The sequence below is a fragment of the Cryptomeria japonica genome, chromosome 4 (genome assembly GCF_030272615.1).
Source record: "Cryptomeria japonica chromosome 4, Sugi_1.0, whole genome shotgun sequence".
NCBI classification, from domain to species: domain Eukaryota; kingdom Viridiplantae; phylum Streptophyta; class Pinopsida; order Cupressales; family Cupressaceae; genus Cryptomeria; species Cryptomeria japonica.
This window is the reverse complement of record NC_081408.1, coordinates 428,825,603-428,843,428: the sequence shown is the minus strand read 5'-3', so window position 1 is coordinate 428,843,428 and position 17,826 is coordinate 428,825,603. Positions and strand designations below refer to the sequence as shown.

Here is a 17,826-nt window from a genome sequence, read left to right as displayed (position 1 = left end):
TCGTTCTATTCATCTTCGTTTCCTTCCTTGCCTTGGAATTTTCATCTTCTTCCTTGGGCGAAATTTTCATGTCATGGAGGAATTTCATCTTGGAAGGAAAATTCCTTCCTTACCTTCATTTGGCGCCCTCCTTTCCCGGAGCGCATTTTCTCCATGGTGAAGGAATTTTGATGTGGAACAAAATTCCTCCTTAACCTCATTTTGACCTTGATTCTACTTTACCCCTTGAGGAAGGAATTCCTCCATGCCTTAGCCAAATTTCACATTTCCCAAGAATTATGTCCTGAAGGAAGGAATTTCCAACACTTAGTCAATTTTCACTTTCCTGGAATTTTGTCCTGAAGGAAGGAGTTTCCAACCCTTAATCAATTTTTCTACTTTCTTGGAATTTCTTCTTCTTGGGCACAATTCTTCCCTGAGGAAAAAAAAATTTTGAATTTTGAATTTTTCTTCCTGAACCTTGATTTTTATGTCTTATTTCCAACCTTGGGCGCATTTTGGAACTGGACAAGAAATTCTGGAAATTTGTTCCTTGAGGAAGGAATTTTTGTGCTCTCTGAATTCATCATATCCACAAGGAGCTTTTTGACCAACTTTTCACAACTATTTTTTAGGAACTTTCCTAAAATTTAGGTCCTGGGTCCAAGAGATAGAAAATTCTCCTACGAATCCAAATCTGCAAAAATTTTAAAATTCAAACGATATTTGGTGTCTAAAAATGGATTTTTTTTTAATTTTTCCCAAGGGGATTTTCTGCTTTTTCAACCCATTCCTAACCTTCAATTTCCTCCTTGACCCTTGGATTTTCATGCCTTAACAAATTTTCAGTTTTCCACCTTAGGCATGGAATTCCCTATGTCTTGGAATTTCATCATTTCCTTGATTCTCTTTGACTTAGCCATTTCAACATTCTTCCTTGGCCAGGGTGCAATTTCTCAAGGAGGGAGGAATTCATGATTTTTTTACATTTTCCATGTATTCTCCATTTTGGCGCCCTCTTGAGGAGTAGGGCAGATTTTTGCATAATGGGAGGAATTCATGATTTGTTGGACTTTCCTTCATCCCTTGGATTTGGCGCCTTCCACAATGCTAGGGCGGAATTTTGCACAGGTGGAGGAATTCTTGATTCTTTCAATTCTTCCCTGACCACTCCACTTTGGTGCCCTCCTAGGGAGTAGGGTGGGATTTTCCATGTGTGGAGGAATTCATGATTTCCTTTCTTCTTCCTGACTTAGGTGAATTTTTGGGCCTCTTCCGGATCAAGCTACCATATGTGGATTTGATGTGATTTCCCAGACAGACAAATTTCTCGAGCTTTCCACTTCAAGAATGGGCTTCCAATACTTAGCCAATTTTGACTGATTCTATCTGCTTTTCAAACCTTCCGGATTTAGAAGTAGTCATGAATGCTTGATCTTCATTACCTGCTTGAATGGTCCTATCAGAAATAAAATTTCCAAAAATAGAAATTTCAGAACGTCAGCGTAGACCCCAAAACAGGACACAGGAATGACTTACTATAAATAGAAACTTACTAAAAATAGAAATTACAAATAGTAAGTTTGATTTTTGGCAAAATGAAGACATTCCAGGACTCGGTAAAATCCCTGCAAAAATTGGAAGTTTCTAAAACTAGAAAGTTGCTCCATTTTCGTTCAAATTTTACTGGGAGTCTCCTCAAAGGGTCTTGATTCTAGTTCCATGTTCATTTTTTCCAAAGCCCTAGCAGAAACCCCTAAAATCTAGGACTAAAGGCAAAAACCCTAAAATTGACGAAACAGGCCCTAGACTTCACCAAAATCACTCAAACGAAAAGCAGACTTGACCAATCAACCCCCCAAACACCTGCAAAGCAAAGAGACTAGAGAGACTGCCACCAAAAGACCCCAAAAACCAAAACACAAGATCGAGAGGGCCTAAAAAGTAGGGGGGCCCCATCTGGAATGGGGCAATGTGTGAAAACGTCACAACAAAACCCAAGACGTGAAATTTTGAAACACCCTGAAAAAATTTTAAATGCCCAGAAAATTTTGCTAAGAACCCATAAATAAGAAATTTTTTGCAGACCTACAAGAAAACCAAAAACCCTACGTCGGATTTGTAAAGGCACCAAAATCGTGCCCATGGAATATTCTAGGCACAGAACCCAGAAAAATTTTCTAAAAAAAAAGCAGAAAATAAAATCCCTACTCAGCAAACAGAACTCATCATGAAGGCCACAAAAAGCGCAAAAAAATGTGTGGTTAGGATTGCAGCACCCAGAAACATGATTTTCGCGGGCATAAAACAAAAAAATCCAACGAAAATCACACCAAAAAAAACCTACAGAAAACCCTAACACTCAAAAACATCACACGTGTAGTAAAAATCACAAAAACTCGCGAGTGAAAGTCTACAAATCCGCCCAGTCTTGCCGCTGGAAGCACAAACGCGCAGCCCAGAAAAATCGTGCGGCCAAAAGAGGGCTCCAAAGACGCGAGGTAAACCTGAGAAAATCATTGCTCAGAAGCACAAAAAACACAGAACATGAAAACAAAAAAACATGAATCAGATGCATAGAAAAAACGAGTTTTTTAAAACCTGCAAACCCCTACAAAAAGCCGTGAAATTCGCCATGCAAAAAAAAAAAAAAAATTGACCACGAACCCTAGCACGCCCAGACAAAAAACTTTGAAAATTTTCAGAATTATAAATTCTCCAAAAAAGTTCTTGCTCTAATACCATGAAAAATAATTGAATATTTTATTCAAGAATATACAACATATATATAGAGAATTACAAGACGGTGTTCTAAAAAGAACAAACCATTCAACTAAAGCTAAAAAGCTAAAAAGCTTAAAAAGCAAAATAACGAAAAAGCTAACTTTGTCTTCTAATAAAAGAAGTAGTAGTTAAACTAAATTAATTAAACAAACTAAAAGAACTAAATGACCATTAATAATATAACTAACTAACTAAAAAGAACTAAATGTTCTAATGTTTCTCTCCTACCTCTTGTCCCTTCTAGCTTTGGAAGCAAGAAGAAATCACTATCAACGACCATATTCTTCAAAACAACTAAATTACAAGGCATAGCAATATATGTAAAAGGATTTAAATAGCACCACCAACAGATATTATTTTTTAAATCAGTAGAATACAAGGCCAGCAATGCATGTAGAAGGATTTAAAAAGCACAAACAGCACATGACTAACAATTCCAAATCTCAGTATTGTAGAGAAAAGTGGAATGAAGATTTGCCTAGAGGAATCTAGAATCAAAAATAGTCTTAAAAATATGCTCTCCAAATGATTCAATAGTGAGTAGCCATCTAAGAGTGGAAATTTATTTGGATGTGTGCCCCATGGCCCAAATTTTGACTTCCCTAGGTTTAATAGCAACAATCCTACTATTTAGCTTTATAGAGTTGAACAATACTTACACAGTGAATAGAGTTCCTATTGCATTCTTCCCCTTGGAGAAAGAAGTTATCTACCGGCATCTCAAGTCTCATGATGAACCCGATTGGGTAACTTTTTTCACACAATTGTTAGTTTGGTTTGACCCTAAGGCCTATGAGGATTTTATTGGTGCTCTTACCAAACTCTATCAAACTAGCACAATTTGTGAATATTAGATCGAATTTGAGTCGTTGGCCAATCACACACAAAGTTTATCTATCACCTTTTTCACAAGTTGCTTGCCTTAAGGATCCAATCCACTCTAAGATCAAAATGTACAAACCTAATAACGTGATGGAAGCTTTGAATTTGGTAAAACTCACATTGGATAAGCTTACTACTCAGCATCATTTTTCAAATACTAGTCCCTTCAACAACACCATAGCACCACACCCTCTTCTACAACAACCTCCAAAAACCACTTCCAACAAACCCTCACAGAAGCGGAAATGTAAGCTCAACAAGAAAAATGCTATAAATTTGTGATAAATTCACAAGGGCCCACAAATATGTAGAACAAAAGCTATATCTTCTCGATGTCAAGTCACTTCAAATATTGAGGATTGGGAAGATGCTTTAGAAATCTAAGAAGAAGAATTGTCGGCTACAATTCCTCTCCTATGGATGACCAAATTCTTGTCCATGCCCTAGCAATGGCAACTACTACTAAAACTATAAAATTCAAAGTGTATTTCAAGAAGATTCCCCTCGTTATTCTCATTGACTTTGGTAGCACACATAACTTAATTGATCCACAATTAACCAAACAAGCTAATTGCTTTGGGTATTAATGCTCCAGCCTCAAAGTTATGATCACCAATGGTAGAACTTTGCATTGTAAAGGTAAATGCCAAAATGTTTGGGTTACTATAGGGAACTGTAACCTCCATTCAAATATGTTTTTCTTAGCCTTGGGCCGCTATGATGTAGTTCTCAATGGTTGCATACACTTGGCCCAATCTTGTGAGATTTATTTGCACTTTAGATACATTTCTCTGATAATTGGCAGAGATACACACTGAAGGCTCTTACCCCTCAACCTACCAATCTTATCAGCTCATCTCTAATAAACTTCTTAAAAAAAAACCCATAAGATCATCACTTAAATGTTCTCAATTCAGTTCAGTTCTCCATCCAATTCTAGCCCCCTACAAAATTGAACAAATTTTGGATAAACAAGCCACAATGTTTGCCAAGCCTACCAAGTTATCACCTCAACATCTTGAAGACTATCACATTTAAAGCCTTCGAAGGAGTGCACCTCCTAACCCTTACAAGTATTTCTTCCTCCATAAAATGGAAATTGAAATGTTAGTATACGAGCTCCTTAAGGCCAATGTCATTCATCCCAACACTAGCTTATACTCTTCACCTATTTTTCTTGTTTGCAAAAAAGATGGATCTTGGCAAATTTGCATTAACTTCCATGAGTTGAAAAAACTCACCATCAAGGACAAATTTCCTATTTCAATGATTGATAAGTTACTTGATGAGCTTCATGGTGCTCAATCTTTCTCCAAATTAGATCTATGCCCTATCACCAAATTCATATCAAGGAACAGATATTCCAAAGCCTTTCACACTCATGACGATCACTCTGATTTTTTTGTCATGCCATTCGGGTTCACTAATGCCCCATCCACCTTCCAAGGATTGATGAACAAACTCTTTTGAACCCTTCATAAATTCATTTTGGTCTTCATTGATGACATTTTGATCTATAGAAAAACATGGCCAATGTCTTGCAACACATTGACCTAGCACTATAGCTTGTAGATAATCAATTGTGCTAAGCACTCTAAGTGCTCCTTTGGTAAAAAGGAAATTGAGTATATTGACATATTGTCTTCCCTATTGGTGTTTGTGTTAACCCTAACAAAATTCAAGCATGAAAACATGGCTACAACCCAAGCACTCAAAAGCCTCCATGCATTTCTAGGTCCCACTAGCTACTTTCAAAAACTTGTCAAAGACTATGGAAAAACTGTCACTCCATTGACTGCCTTGCTCAAAAAGGATGCCTTCTCATGGAGCAATGTAATAGAACATGCCTTTGAGGTCCTCAAGTAGGCTATGTGTACAACACTTGTTCTCAAAATGCCCAATCTCTCCAAACCATTTGTCATTGAAAGTGATGCTTGCACAAATGGCACTGGTGTTGTTCTCAAGAAAGATGATCATCTCATCACCTTCACCAACAAAGTCCTATCAAGATGCATTTCATTATGCTTCACCTATGACAAAGAAATGATGGCCATCTTACATGTTGTTAACAAGTGGCAGCCATATTTAGTTGGTAAACATTTTTTATCAAAAAAAATTATTAGCACAGTCTCAATATTTCTAATGGGTATCCTCCTCAACTCAACAAAAATGGATCATCAAACTCATGGAGTATGATTATAAAACCACCTATAAGAAGGGTAAGGAGAACGTAGTTGTCGATGCTCTCTCCTACCAATTTGAAGACATTGTGTCCCTATGTGCAATTTCTATGCCACTTTTGGACAAGATGAAAGATCTTCAACAAGAATGGCAACTAAACCCACCCACACAATGTCTCACCCACCAACTTTCTATAAACCTTGCTTCATCACCAAACTACTCTTGGGATGGACAACAATTACAATATTAAAGATGATTGGTTTTACTTCCCAACTCTATTCTATGTCATAAAATTAGTTTTGAACTACATGAATCTCCCTCAAGTGGCCCTTCAAGGTTTTTAAAAAAGTATAAGTGGGTTGATTAAAATTTCTTTTGTCATGGACTTAAGGAGGATATTAAGTGATTTGTTGCTAAATGTGATGTGTTCCAATGTCACAAGGGTGAAATAGTGACAACTCCAAGCTTGCTCCAACCATTGCCTTTCATAATTGAATTTGGACAAATATTCCAGTGGATTTCATTGAGGGCTTTTCCAAGTCTAGCAAAAAACTAATCGTATTTGTGGTGCTAGATCGCCTCCAATTATGCCCATTTCTATGCCTTGGCCCACCTCTACACCTTCACCTTGGCCCAAACCTTCCTCAATCAAATTTTCCATTTCCATGGAATTCCCTCTTCCATTGTCTATTTACAAGCCACTTTTGGAAATATTAAAATAATCATTCAATGGAACTAGCACAACATTGAAAATGTGCTTTGGCTACCACCCCCACACAAATGGTCAAGCTAAAATAGCCAACAAATGCTTGGAAACATATCTACAATGTTTTGCATCTAAGCAATAACACCATTTGGTGTTGGTTACCATTGACAAAATCATGGTACAACAATTGTATCACACTACCATGAAAATGACCCATATGAAGCAATTTATAGGCAAAAACCGCCGTCTCTTGCATCTTACATTCTAGACAGCTCTCCAATCAATGCAATAGACACTGCCCTAAGCACACATGATAGTATTCTTCAAATCCTTAGTGAAAATTTCCACATGGCTCAAAACCCAATGAAGCTACAAGCTCATCAACATTGTTTTGAACATGATTTCCAGCCTAGCAATATAGTTTTCCTCCAATTCAGCCTTATAAATAGTCCCCCTAATGAAAGGTTGTCAAAAGCTTGCCCCTATGTTCTATGGCATTTACAAAGTTCTTCTACAAATCAATCCAATAGCTTACAAGCTAGAACACCCACCTTCCTTGCGTGTTCTTGTTGTCTTCCGCGTCTCTTGTTTAAAGAATGTTCTTTGCCAACATGTCACTGCTCAAACCATTCTTCCTGAGCTCAATGCTGAAAGATCCATCATTCTGTAGCCAGAAGCAGTCTTGGATACACACTCACAACAACTTTGCACTCCCTAAGGTCTTGATCTAGTGGCACGGCATACACCCTGAAGATACTACTTGGGAACCACTTTACCAGATTCAACAACAATATCCTTCCCTTTTGCTGAGGACAAAGCTTCTCAAGGGGTAACTCCTTCCTTATTGTAATAAAGGCTTCGGACACATATGCTTTGTAAGTCATCCCTTGAGCTCTTATGAATAATCTCATATGGCAAGGGAAATAGTAGTTAGCTTGAATAGAACTAGTATAAAAATAAGTCAAAGGCTATTGTATGGGCATCCATAGATTATGTTGTATTGAGCCTTGCTCAAAGGAGATTGCCCCCTTGAAGAAGCCAGAATTATTTTGTGATGTGATTCTGCCCATCAACACAATTTTAATCCTGTGTTTCCATTTCAACATTTGTTTTTCTCTGTTTCCTGTTTCTAGCTAATCCGTTACAAGGAGGAACATCACATCTAATAACAATAGAATGTACTAAGCCCAATTAGGAAGATCAAAAAAATGAATTCAAAGCTCTTCTAGGAGATGGACCTGTTTAAAAAAACAATGTGTGTCCATGACTCTGTTGATATAATCTATAAAGTGCCTTTACTGTAAATATCTGTAATATAACACAGTACAAGTTTTTACAGTAAGACATTCCACACGAACTAAGAAAAAGTGGCTTTTGAAGGCAGTGAGATTCATACCTTTTCTAAGCAAATGCCAACTTAAAATGCTTTTTAATTATTTCAAACAATTTAGATTCGTTTTTAAAATATGACACTCCAACCAAGATGCAGTTGGTTTTTTAATCCCGCCACTCAGAAAAATGATTGATTAGTTTAAGTACATTTATGTCCCAAGATTTACCTCTGCCTATATTATTTACATCAATTGCAGCATTTCTGATTCATAATATTAAGCTACACCATAGACTAAGACAACAGGTAACAGTATTAAAATTGTTTTAAAGAACATGGTGTAAAATGATAGTGAGATTAACGAGCACACCTTTGCAAGAAGAGGCTTTGCTTCTTCTATGACTGAACCAACCCTTTCTGCCAAATCATATGTTTTAGTAATACTTATGTCATCCATTTGCCGACCAAGCCTGGTAAAAATTCCAACCAGCTCATCCAAGCTGACACCCTGTTCGCCTTTAATCCTCTGTCTGTCACAAACAATCAATCCTTCTTTGCTGCAATCAGGATCAAGAGGGCCTGCTGTAGCATTAGGAATAGGCGGGCGTGGCGTGATGTCAATTAAAGTTTCCATAAGAAGACCAGACTGATTCACCTCCACAAATGAATTTCGAGGAATAACAATTCTATCATCCACAACCTGTAAAAAAGAGTGCTACTAAAGTCAGGACCAGCAGACCTAAAGGTATGAGAATGTCCTGGAGTCAATTTAAGAAAGAAGGAAAATTAGAAACTGCCAGTCTTATGTTCTAATTAATACAATGCATGATTTAATTCTTATAATAGGAAAAAAAATGTGCTTAATATTTCATAGAGGACTAACCCATTAATGGGATAACTGAAAAAAAGTATTGAGATTAGCATTATTGTGGAAACCACCCGTGGAGGACTTTTTTAAACTTAATTTTGATAGTACTTCAAGAGGGAATCCAGGACTGACTGAAGCTGAACCCCTCATCAGTGTTGAAGTTTGGATCAGATTTATGTAGGTTGATATATTTTTTAATTTTATTTGGATATCACACAATATTCTGTCTAATGTAACAGCTTATTGTCTTACAGATTGCTGCCGTTTACTATCACAATAATATTGGCTGCAAACTGCTCTCTTAATGATGGCGACTGCTGAATGTAATTCCGATCTGCAGAGCTTTTCTTATCTTCACCGTTTTTTTGTTTCACAGTTTGCTTCCAACGATAGCAAAGTATTTAAGCAAGTGATCCACAAAGGAGTCGTGACTCCCATGTGGAGTCACGTCGGTGTTTATGGCCCGATGCATATCCCACGATAGTATCGTCGGGTTCTTAAAACAATTAATCGGTCACTTAAACCATTTGTTATATGCAGTCAAACACATCATATCGGTTAGTCTCTAATGAAATAACATAATTATATATATTATTAAATGTTGAAGGCCTTAAGGCCAATTTAACATTTAATTTTATCCGACTGAAGCTATAAATCATCAACAATCAGATCCTCTTCAGGGTAAATCTTAAGAGGTGGGCCATTCTTTCTAGGTTCCTGATCCAATTACAACACTCAGATAGAAGGCTTCGTTCGAAGGCATCAATATTGCAGCCTCAGTAGGCTGTATGAAATTCATCATTGAGGGCAATTCCCAGGTGATTGCTGCAGGCATGATCAAAAGGGCTGCTAAAAGTTGGACACTTAGTAACTGCCTTTCAGAGGCATGTCATCTATGTGAACATTTTGAGGCAGTCATCTTGCTTCACTGCTTTAGAAAGTGCAACAAGGCAGTGGACCTTTTGGCTAATGCAACCTTCAACCAACTCCCCTTCTCTACTGGGATTAGAGATAATTCAGAGGAATGGGAAAGCCTCCTTCACATTCTTTCTGTGGATTCTTCAAAGTGTGTGCCAAATTTCAAGTCCCCTCCTTGGGGAGAGTTAAGTTTTAATTTTGGCCATTGTGTGTGGAAACAAATTTACCCGGGCTTAACAGATCATCCCTGAGCAAAAGGTTTATCATTATTTGTTATGGATAGTTTGCTCCTCACATGGCATCATTTAAGATAGGCTGACCACAGCTAGCATTTGATGTGCCCCTTACAGTTTTCTGCACATGCAAATGGGTGTATATCGTTTGCTATTCCTTTCAAGAGGTTAATAGCTTCCTTTGCAGGGTTGTGTGGCCTGTTCTCAGGCTCTCTTAAAGATGCAGCAGCACAGCACATGTTTTCATGATTCCCATTTAAGATGGTTCTGTTTCTAATCGACAGCTCTGAAATACAGTAATACTTCTTCAATTCTGAATTTGAAGACCGTAAAGGTTTTCAAGCTCATCCTTGATCGGGTCAGGATTGGAAACACAGGTATTCTCAGAATCAGGGCCTCATTTGCAGCTAATTTCAAAGGAAAGCTGGATGCAACTCAGCCATCAAAGAATGTGTCCTAAGCAGAGTTTTGTCCACAGCAAACAATTTTACTTTGTGTAAAAGTTCTGAGGAAGATAGTGCTAGAGCAGAAGAAGAACCACCAAGAACTACAGCAGAGAAAGTTCTTACCCTCCAGAGAGAAAGTTAAATGGTTTAATCTCCGAAAGCGGAATTGGTTTCCTTTTGTCAAGATCTGCCAACGTATTTAGATGCTCTGTAGATAATTTGCCATGAGGGGTGTTTGGGCACATCTAATCTGTTTTCCTTTCCCGCACATTCAAAAGAGGGCTTGTTCCATGCAGAAAAGTGATTTTTCTTAAAGCATGGTGTGTAGTTGTTGATGCAGAAGCTAAGGCAGAAACAATGGAGGACATGTAATGTGTGAAGCATACGCCCTTTCACAAGTAATAGAGCTATCTACTAATCACAGACTTGATAAAGCACTTATTTTTATAGATTAAGCATGTACTTTTGTTTGGTAGTTCGAAGGTCGAGGAATTTGGCTGTGGACATTTTATCTTTTTGTGGGGTCAGATTTTGGGCACTTAGGCCCTGCTCCTGTCAGAACATAGGTTTTTGGATGGTCCATAGTTGACCACTGGAAGCTGTATTCGGTGTCTGGATTTATCCAGTTATTGTATTTTGTATTGTTTTCTATTATCTTATATGGGTGAGGGCACAATAGAACTCTCAACTTATCGATGAAAAATACTATATTTCATATAAGGCAATAATTCAAGTTAAGGTAACTCTTTTTATCATATTTCAGAGTTGGATGATCTTTTACTTAGTCCAATAAAACACCCATTAACTTAGGTTAATTTGTATATCCGGTAAATGTCAGAGAGAAAGAAGCGCTTGATGCTACATGTAAGTATTTTTCATCTGTGAAGGAATTGAAATAATAATTAGTTGTTATAGGATAAAACATGTCCAAAACATCAAGAGAAACAGTTGGGAAAAGACTTGGAAGCTATTATTTCATAATGAGTTCATCATCTACAAAATGATTTACAATGTGCATATATACACACACTCGGACAACAGTGCATCGGCAGCAGTTGCTTCTAAAGAAATATTTTCAGATGTCATAAGAAATGGTCTAGTAGATAACTATCAGAATTTGTGGCAGTCAAAATAGAGTAAAACACAAATTTAATCATTCGCAACTTTGAAAGAACAAGGAAATTATGTCCTCCAAGACAGCTTGAGAGAAAAAATAAGTGACGGTCAATGAAGATATATGTCCTTTAGAACATTTGCAAAGAAAATGTTCTGGTTAAGATTTTGAACTATTGCCAACTTGAGGATATACTGATGTAAATATGACGCCAATGACACATGGCTTGCACTCTCTCCAGCTTGCATGTACTCTGGTGATGGTTATAGTACAACTAAAAAGCAATGCAGTAACCTGCTGGAGATTGTGTTGTAATAGTAATATGGGAGCCTTCAACAATATATTGATTTCTAACACGTCCCATATGTTAAAGTTGGGTATGTGTTAATGCAGCTTTGTGCACTTAGCTTCAAGGAAAGTGGCATGAGAGAGTGGTTAGCTTCTCAGCTAAAGAATGGTTCTTTAGTGTGAATAAGATTTGAAATTACAATGACGGGAGGCAGGGAAAAGCATCCCATCAATTTTTATCGTACACACTTCTCTGCATTACAATTGGACATTCTGACATGATTATAATGGAGATTAAGTGATGGTTCACCCGGATTCAACTCCATATTTTCGTTTCGAGGCAATCAATCTCTCATGACCGTGATACACTGCAAAAACACCACTTGAATGAAAATACAATGGAGATGCTCAACCGAGTTTAGGCTAACACAAATGCCAAGAGTGGTTTGTGATATGGAGAATGAATACGTATGGGGTATGTCAGAAATGTAAACGGGCGAGAAGAGAAACAGAGCACGAGTAACAGAGATAGAATAAACCTGGATTGTGGCATCAATTTTCTCAAGGCTGGGCTTGACTCTGACAACACTGCCAACAGTAAAACCGCGGATCCTGACGGGTGTCCCAACTGTGATGCCGCACGCTTGGGAGAATTCGACAACTGCCTGATATTTCTTGGAGCGCGAGCGCAGCTGAAAGCCCTTCAACCACACAACAGTGAATGCCAGCAGCACTGCCCCCGCCATCATGAAAAGCCCAACTCCCGCCTCAACTATGCTCTTCTTCCCAAATCCAAAATTGCTCAGTGGCTCCACTGTCTGCCTCCACAAATTTATTGGCAGACGAAGCATACTTCCTGTTTCTCTTTCTTCTCGTTTTTTGTTTTTCTGCGACAAACCAGAATCCGCACTCGCATCACTCTTACATGCCCTTGTTCTTGTGCTTCTGAAACTTGTCTTGATAGAAAGGCCTCTTGAGCTCATCAATCCAAACACAAACTTGGGAGAAGTGGCTTGTCCATTGATCATCAGGGCTTTACAGCTACTCATTTTGCCTGTTGATTCAAATAAATTCCCGAAGTGCTTCATCGACTAATACATGCCGATATCTGGGAAGATAATCCCCGAAGTTATTCCCGGTTGAGGGGCCCAAATGCAAAAGGGAGCTAATACACAGGCCCTCTGAAGTATCGCACGACGAACACACTGAGAATTAAAAAATGTGATCTCTGTGAAAAAAAAAAGGTCTAGGTATTTCCTTTATTATTTTTGCGTAGATCAGCATTGTAAAAAAAGATAAAATTGCTGGGTCTGATGTTGCTTTTGGTTTTGCGGATATTGAAAAACTTTATTCCGTTTGTTTAAGATTCATTGCGAATGTTCATTTAGATCCCATATGTAAAAGAGTTTAAAGATAATTTAAGTTTGTAATTTTCTGTTCTTTATATTGTTTGGTCTTATGGTTGATTAAAATCATTTATTCTTTTATTTAAGAAGTGTTACGTAGTAGTCCACTTTTTATCTAAGGATTAAGGCTTTCTTCTCAACATTTCTGTAGGTGTGTTTACCTTACTTTCCTCTACAATATTGGGAAATAGAGATTCTTTAGCTACTGGTAATGGCATAAGTATGTTTCATTGTATTTCAAAATAAACAATTAATTATGAGATTCCTACATGTTCTCGTTTTTGTATTGAAATTGATCTTTCTACGGGTCTCCCAACAGAATTTTCTCTAAAAGTGGGCAAAAGGTGTTGGAGACAACCTATTGATTATGAAAAAATCCATTTAGATGCAGGAGATGTTTTTTCTACAAACCACTTTACGCAACAATGTCAGAGTTCATTTGTCTAAGCTTGAAGAGGGGATGCCCTAAGTAGTAAGCCCACTTGGTCAATTGAGTTTGAATCACACTATTATGTCATTCCTCTAAGTGGTCAAAAGGATGTGGTTTCTTCCCAAGCTACCTCAAAACTACTTCAAAGCCAAGCTCCTCTCCTCCACTCACTATACATAACCAGTTTATTGATGGTTTGTATAAGGTTTCTCCTAATGATGATATCCTTGTGGCCATTCCAATCCAATCAAGCAAATATTCCATTGAGACCACAAGTGTTGAGCTCTCCCAAGGTTCACTGTTGACTTTAGGGAATGTTCTTCAGGGCAATGAAGGTTGCTCCAAAGGAAAAGCTAATCGAAATTAGGAGTCTTCCCCTCATGCCAAGAATGATTGGACAAAAGTAAAGTCAAAGAAGACCCCCTCTCAAACACACAAGCATCACATGACAATAAGATTAGCATAGAAAGGAAAAATATATGATTTTGATGCACACCCACTTACAAACATTTGATTTTGGTGCACACCTATTCATGGGTCGATGCAAATTTTTATTGTTATTTTTATTTATATAGATGGGAGTGGACCCCTTGTCCACAATTTGTCTAAATAAAATAAGCTTCTCAAGGTGATATTTGATATTAAATTAAAAGTGACAACTAAAGTGCAAAAAAAATATTAAAATAAATAAAAAGCAAAATTATTATAGTCTCCCTAAAATGTAATTAAAATAAGTTTTAGGAAGAGAAGGTATTCTTGATTTTTGAAATTTTATTAAAACTCCAATTGTTGAGGTTTTGCAGGTTTGTTCAACAATATTCCGAGGACAAAAACCCTAAGGTGATGGTTGGTTTTAGAAGTGAAAAATCTTCCCTAACCAATACAATGTGATTCATTCATAGCCACAATTCATGTGGAAAAGATTCAGATTGAGCTTTGCTTGTGTGTTGAATCAAAGAAACATCTTCCAAGTTCAAAAGATTCACATGTATTTCAAGTAAGGATTTTGAAAGACATGATCTTACAAATTGAATTAAAATTTACGAGTGAAGATTGAGATGTCTAGCATAGAATTATTGATATATTTTTTTTATTAGTGTCTAGAACATAAAAATTTCACAACTAGTGGTTTCAAAGTTATCATATGCAAGATTTACTTGTTGTTGCTTTTGGATTAGATTGTGTTAGTATTTTTTGCATCAAAGTTTTGAATCATAATCTATGATTCATCATCGGGATGATAAAGACCTTAAGGAGTAGAATAATGGCTAGTTGCAGACCCAGTGTGACTAAAAATAAGAGGAATATGGAGAGGGGAGGGGAGAGGTTACACATGGCAAGAAGTGGTTGGGTGGAAGAAGAGTGAAGATATAAAATTAATTACATAAAGAAATAGTAGAGGAAAATAAAGCAATTTGTTAAATATTGAAAACTAACTATAACATTAATAACAGTAAGCAAACTAGATAGAAAGACAACCTAAAAAGAGAGAGAGAAAAAATGGTGCAAAAATATGCTAATAGCACACCTTATTTACCTCTCTCTCTCTCTCTCTCTCTCTCTCTCTCTCTCTCTCTCTCTCTCTCTCTCTCTCTCTCTCTCTCTCTCTCTCTCTCTCTCTCTCTCTCTCTCTCTCTCTCTCTCTCTCTCTCTCTCTCTCTCTCTCTCTCATAGTTTGACTTTCTATCTAGTTTGCTTATTGTTATTAATGTTATAGTTAGTTTGCAATATTTAACAAATTGCTTTATTTTTCTCTATTATTTGTTTATGTAATTAATTTTATATCTTTACCCTTGTTCCATCCAACCACTTCTTGCCATGTGCGACCTCTCCCCTCCCCTCTCCATATTCCTCTTCTTTTTAGTCACATTGGATCTACAACTAGCCATTATTCTACTCCTTCAGATGTCTATCATCCTAGTGATAAATCACAAAGTATGATTCGAAACATTGATGCAAAAAATACTAACACGATCTAATCCAAAAATAGTAGCAAGTAGCATAATGGATTGTGGAAAACTGATATCATCAATATGCAAGATTATCATATTTTAAAATAGTAGTTAGGGTTTGAGGTTCCTTTGGTTGGTTAGGTTAGGCATCATCATCTGGAACATTTGGCTTGAGCGGAATAAAAGAATATTTCAAGATAAGGTGAAAGAAGCTCAGAGGGTTTGGGACATGATTGAGAGCTCGCTGAATGAGATTAGTGATACCTTGAATGAAGAGGAGATGGTGTGGGCAAATGCTTGGCTCGAATGTAGATGGTTGAAGGGGGTAATTTTTCAACATAGATCTAAAGAGGGTTGATTTGGAGGCTCTGGAAAGGGGGTGGATTAAGTTCAATTTTGACAATGTTGTCAATTTCAATCATGGCAAGGTTGGTGGTGGAGGTGTTTTTAGAGATTTTGAGAGGCAACCAATTGGTGTATTTTGTTATGAATTTGGTCATGACTCAGACAACATGGTTGAGGTATGGGCCCTATGGTGTGGCTTGACTCTTGCTCATGACAAAGGTTGGAACAGACTTTGGGTGGAGGACAATTCTAAGTTGCTTATTGAGGCTTTGGAAGGTAGGGCCTTAAATCATCAGTAGATAGGAGTTGTTTTGAATGTCATATTTGTTATTTTGAAAGACTTTGTTGCAATCCACTTTTCTCATATCAACCACTCTTAAAATTGTGTTGTATATTGGGCAACTAACTTCGGTGTGAATCTCTTTCCTCATGAGGTGGTCAACGATAAAGCTTGGTGGTATGATTTTTCCTACACTATCTTTAAACTATTGCAAGAAGATATCAAATATCATATGCCTTATGTTGGTTGAGACCTTATGGTGTTGGGATTATTGGTGTTGCATCCTTTGATTTGGGTTGTCTCTCATGTTTTCCCTTGCTCTCTGTTGTGCATTGTTTGATTGTTTTCACTTTTGGCTCTTGTGATGGTTTGGTGTCACATGCTTTAGGCAATTGCTTGATTGTGTCTTTTTCTTGGTTCTTGGATCCTAAACCAGGTTTTATACAACAATAAAAAAAAAATAGTAGTTAGGGGGGATTACTTGCATCTCCACTTTGGTTCACCATACTACCATAATACCAAGTTACGTAGCTAATTTTAGAGATTTTTCACCCTTGTTTAAGCTACATTTAACTATTGGTAGCTATCATTAGTAGTGCTAGCACACATTTGTATGAATATTATATGGTCATGAGGTAGTTATGCAAGTATAAAAAGGGATGTGAAAAGAAAACAAGAACTGTATAATTAAAGGCATGGGAGCTGGACAATATAAATTCCCTTCAACATGTGAAATAACAATTATTTGGGGATTGGGCCTAGTGCGAGAATATAAGGAGGTCAAAATTTAAATAATTATAGGTATAAAAAATAAGTGTTATAACCATCATTGTTTATGTCATCATCATTAATCTCATCATTGTAGAAACATGAGTTTGTGTTGGCATTAATGTTAAACTTGTTGGCATGGAAGATCAATGGTGTCATGAGTTTATGTTGTCATTGATGTCAAAGTTGTTGTCATTGAATATTGTTGGTGTTGTCATTGGTGTCACATTTGTGTGTATTGATGATAAAGGTGAAGAAGAAGTTGTAGATGTTCAAAAAAAAATTCAATGTAGTTATGGTCATTGTTGTATATGATTAGTGCTTAATATGTATGGTTCGGAAATGAGTGTTCAGATGTTGTTATGATGTCTAGTGGTGATACTCAATGAGTATGTGTTGTTTCTGAAATTTGACAATAATGGAAGCTGAAATATGTAGGAAAGAGTATTTAAAGTCTTTATGTAATAATTCTTCCACATTCCTCTGCATTTTCAATTGGTGTCTTGCGGTTTGGGTTGAATGTCTATGTTTTCAAGTCCTCATTTATTCAAATATTGAAATTAATTGTTGCAGACTATTGATAGTGAGGTTGTCTGGCAAGACTAGTCCAAAGAATGCTCCACAATGTTGGTTCAAATGTTACAGCGTGAGCCTATTCATATTGCTCATGCAATGTTGTATTTCAAAATTCAAGTGTTGGTTTTCTCTACAAGTGAATATATGTTGATCTATGGTTTGGAATTATCTGTTGTATTGGTCTTTGCTCAAATCAGTTGCTTTATCTTATTTGGATCATACTCTTTTGGTCTAGATATGTAATGGAGGTTGAGTTAAAGTATTGTTATGAGTCTTACCATGGCGTGTGAAAATTTTCATTGAGTTGTTTGCATTGAATAACATTTTTGGGTTGACTGGT

At 36.9% G+C, this 17,826-nt stretch overlaps 1 protein-coding gene across 2 annotated transcripts in view; it reads right to left on the bottom strand.

Moving 5' to 3' along the window:
- LOC131030549 (protein TRIGALACTOSYLDIACYLGLYCEROL 2, chloroplastic) overlaps positions 1 to 13,077 on the bottom strand; it is a 60,974-nt gene extending 47,897 nt beyond the window's left edge. The window contains exons 1-2 of one of the 2 annotated variants that reach the window (XM_057961421.2): positions 12,269 to 13,077; positions 8,233 to 8,562 (exon numbers count right to left, since the gene is read on the bottom strand). In XM_057961421.2, coding sequence (XP_057817404.1) covers positions 8,233 to 8,562; positions 12,269 to 12,817 — 879 coding nt within the window. In that variant the 5' untranslated portion in view covers positions 12,818 to 13,077. The remainder of the gene's footprint in view (positions 1 to 8,232; positions 8,563 to 12,268) is intronic. The other variant, XM_057961415.2, reaches the window with a different exon arrangement.
- Positions 13,078 to 17,826: the final 4,749 nt, after the last annotated feature.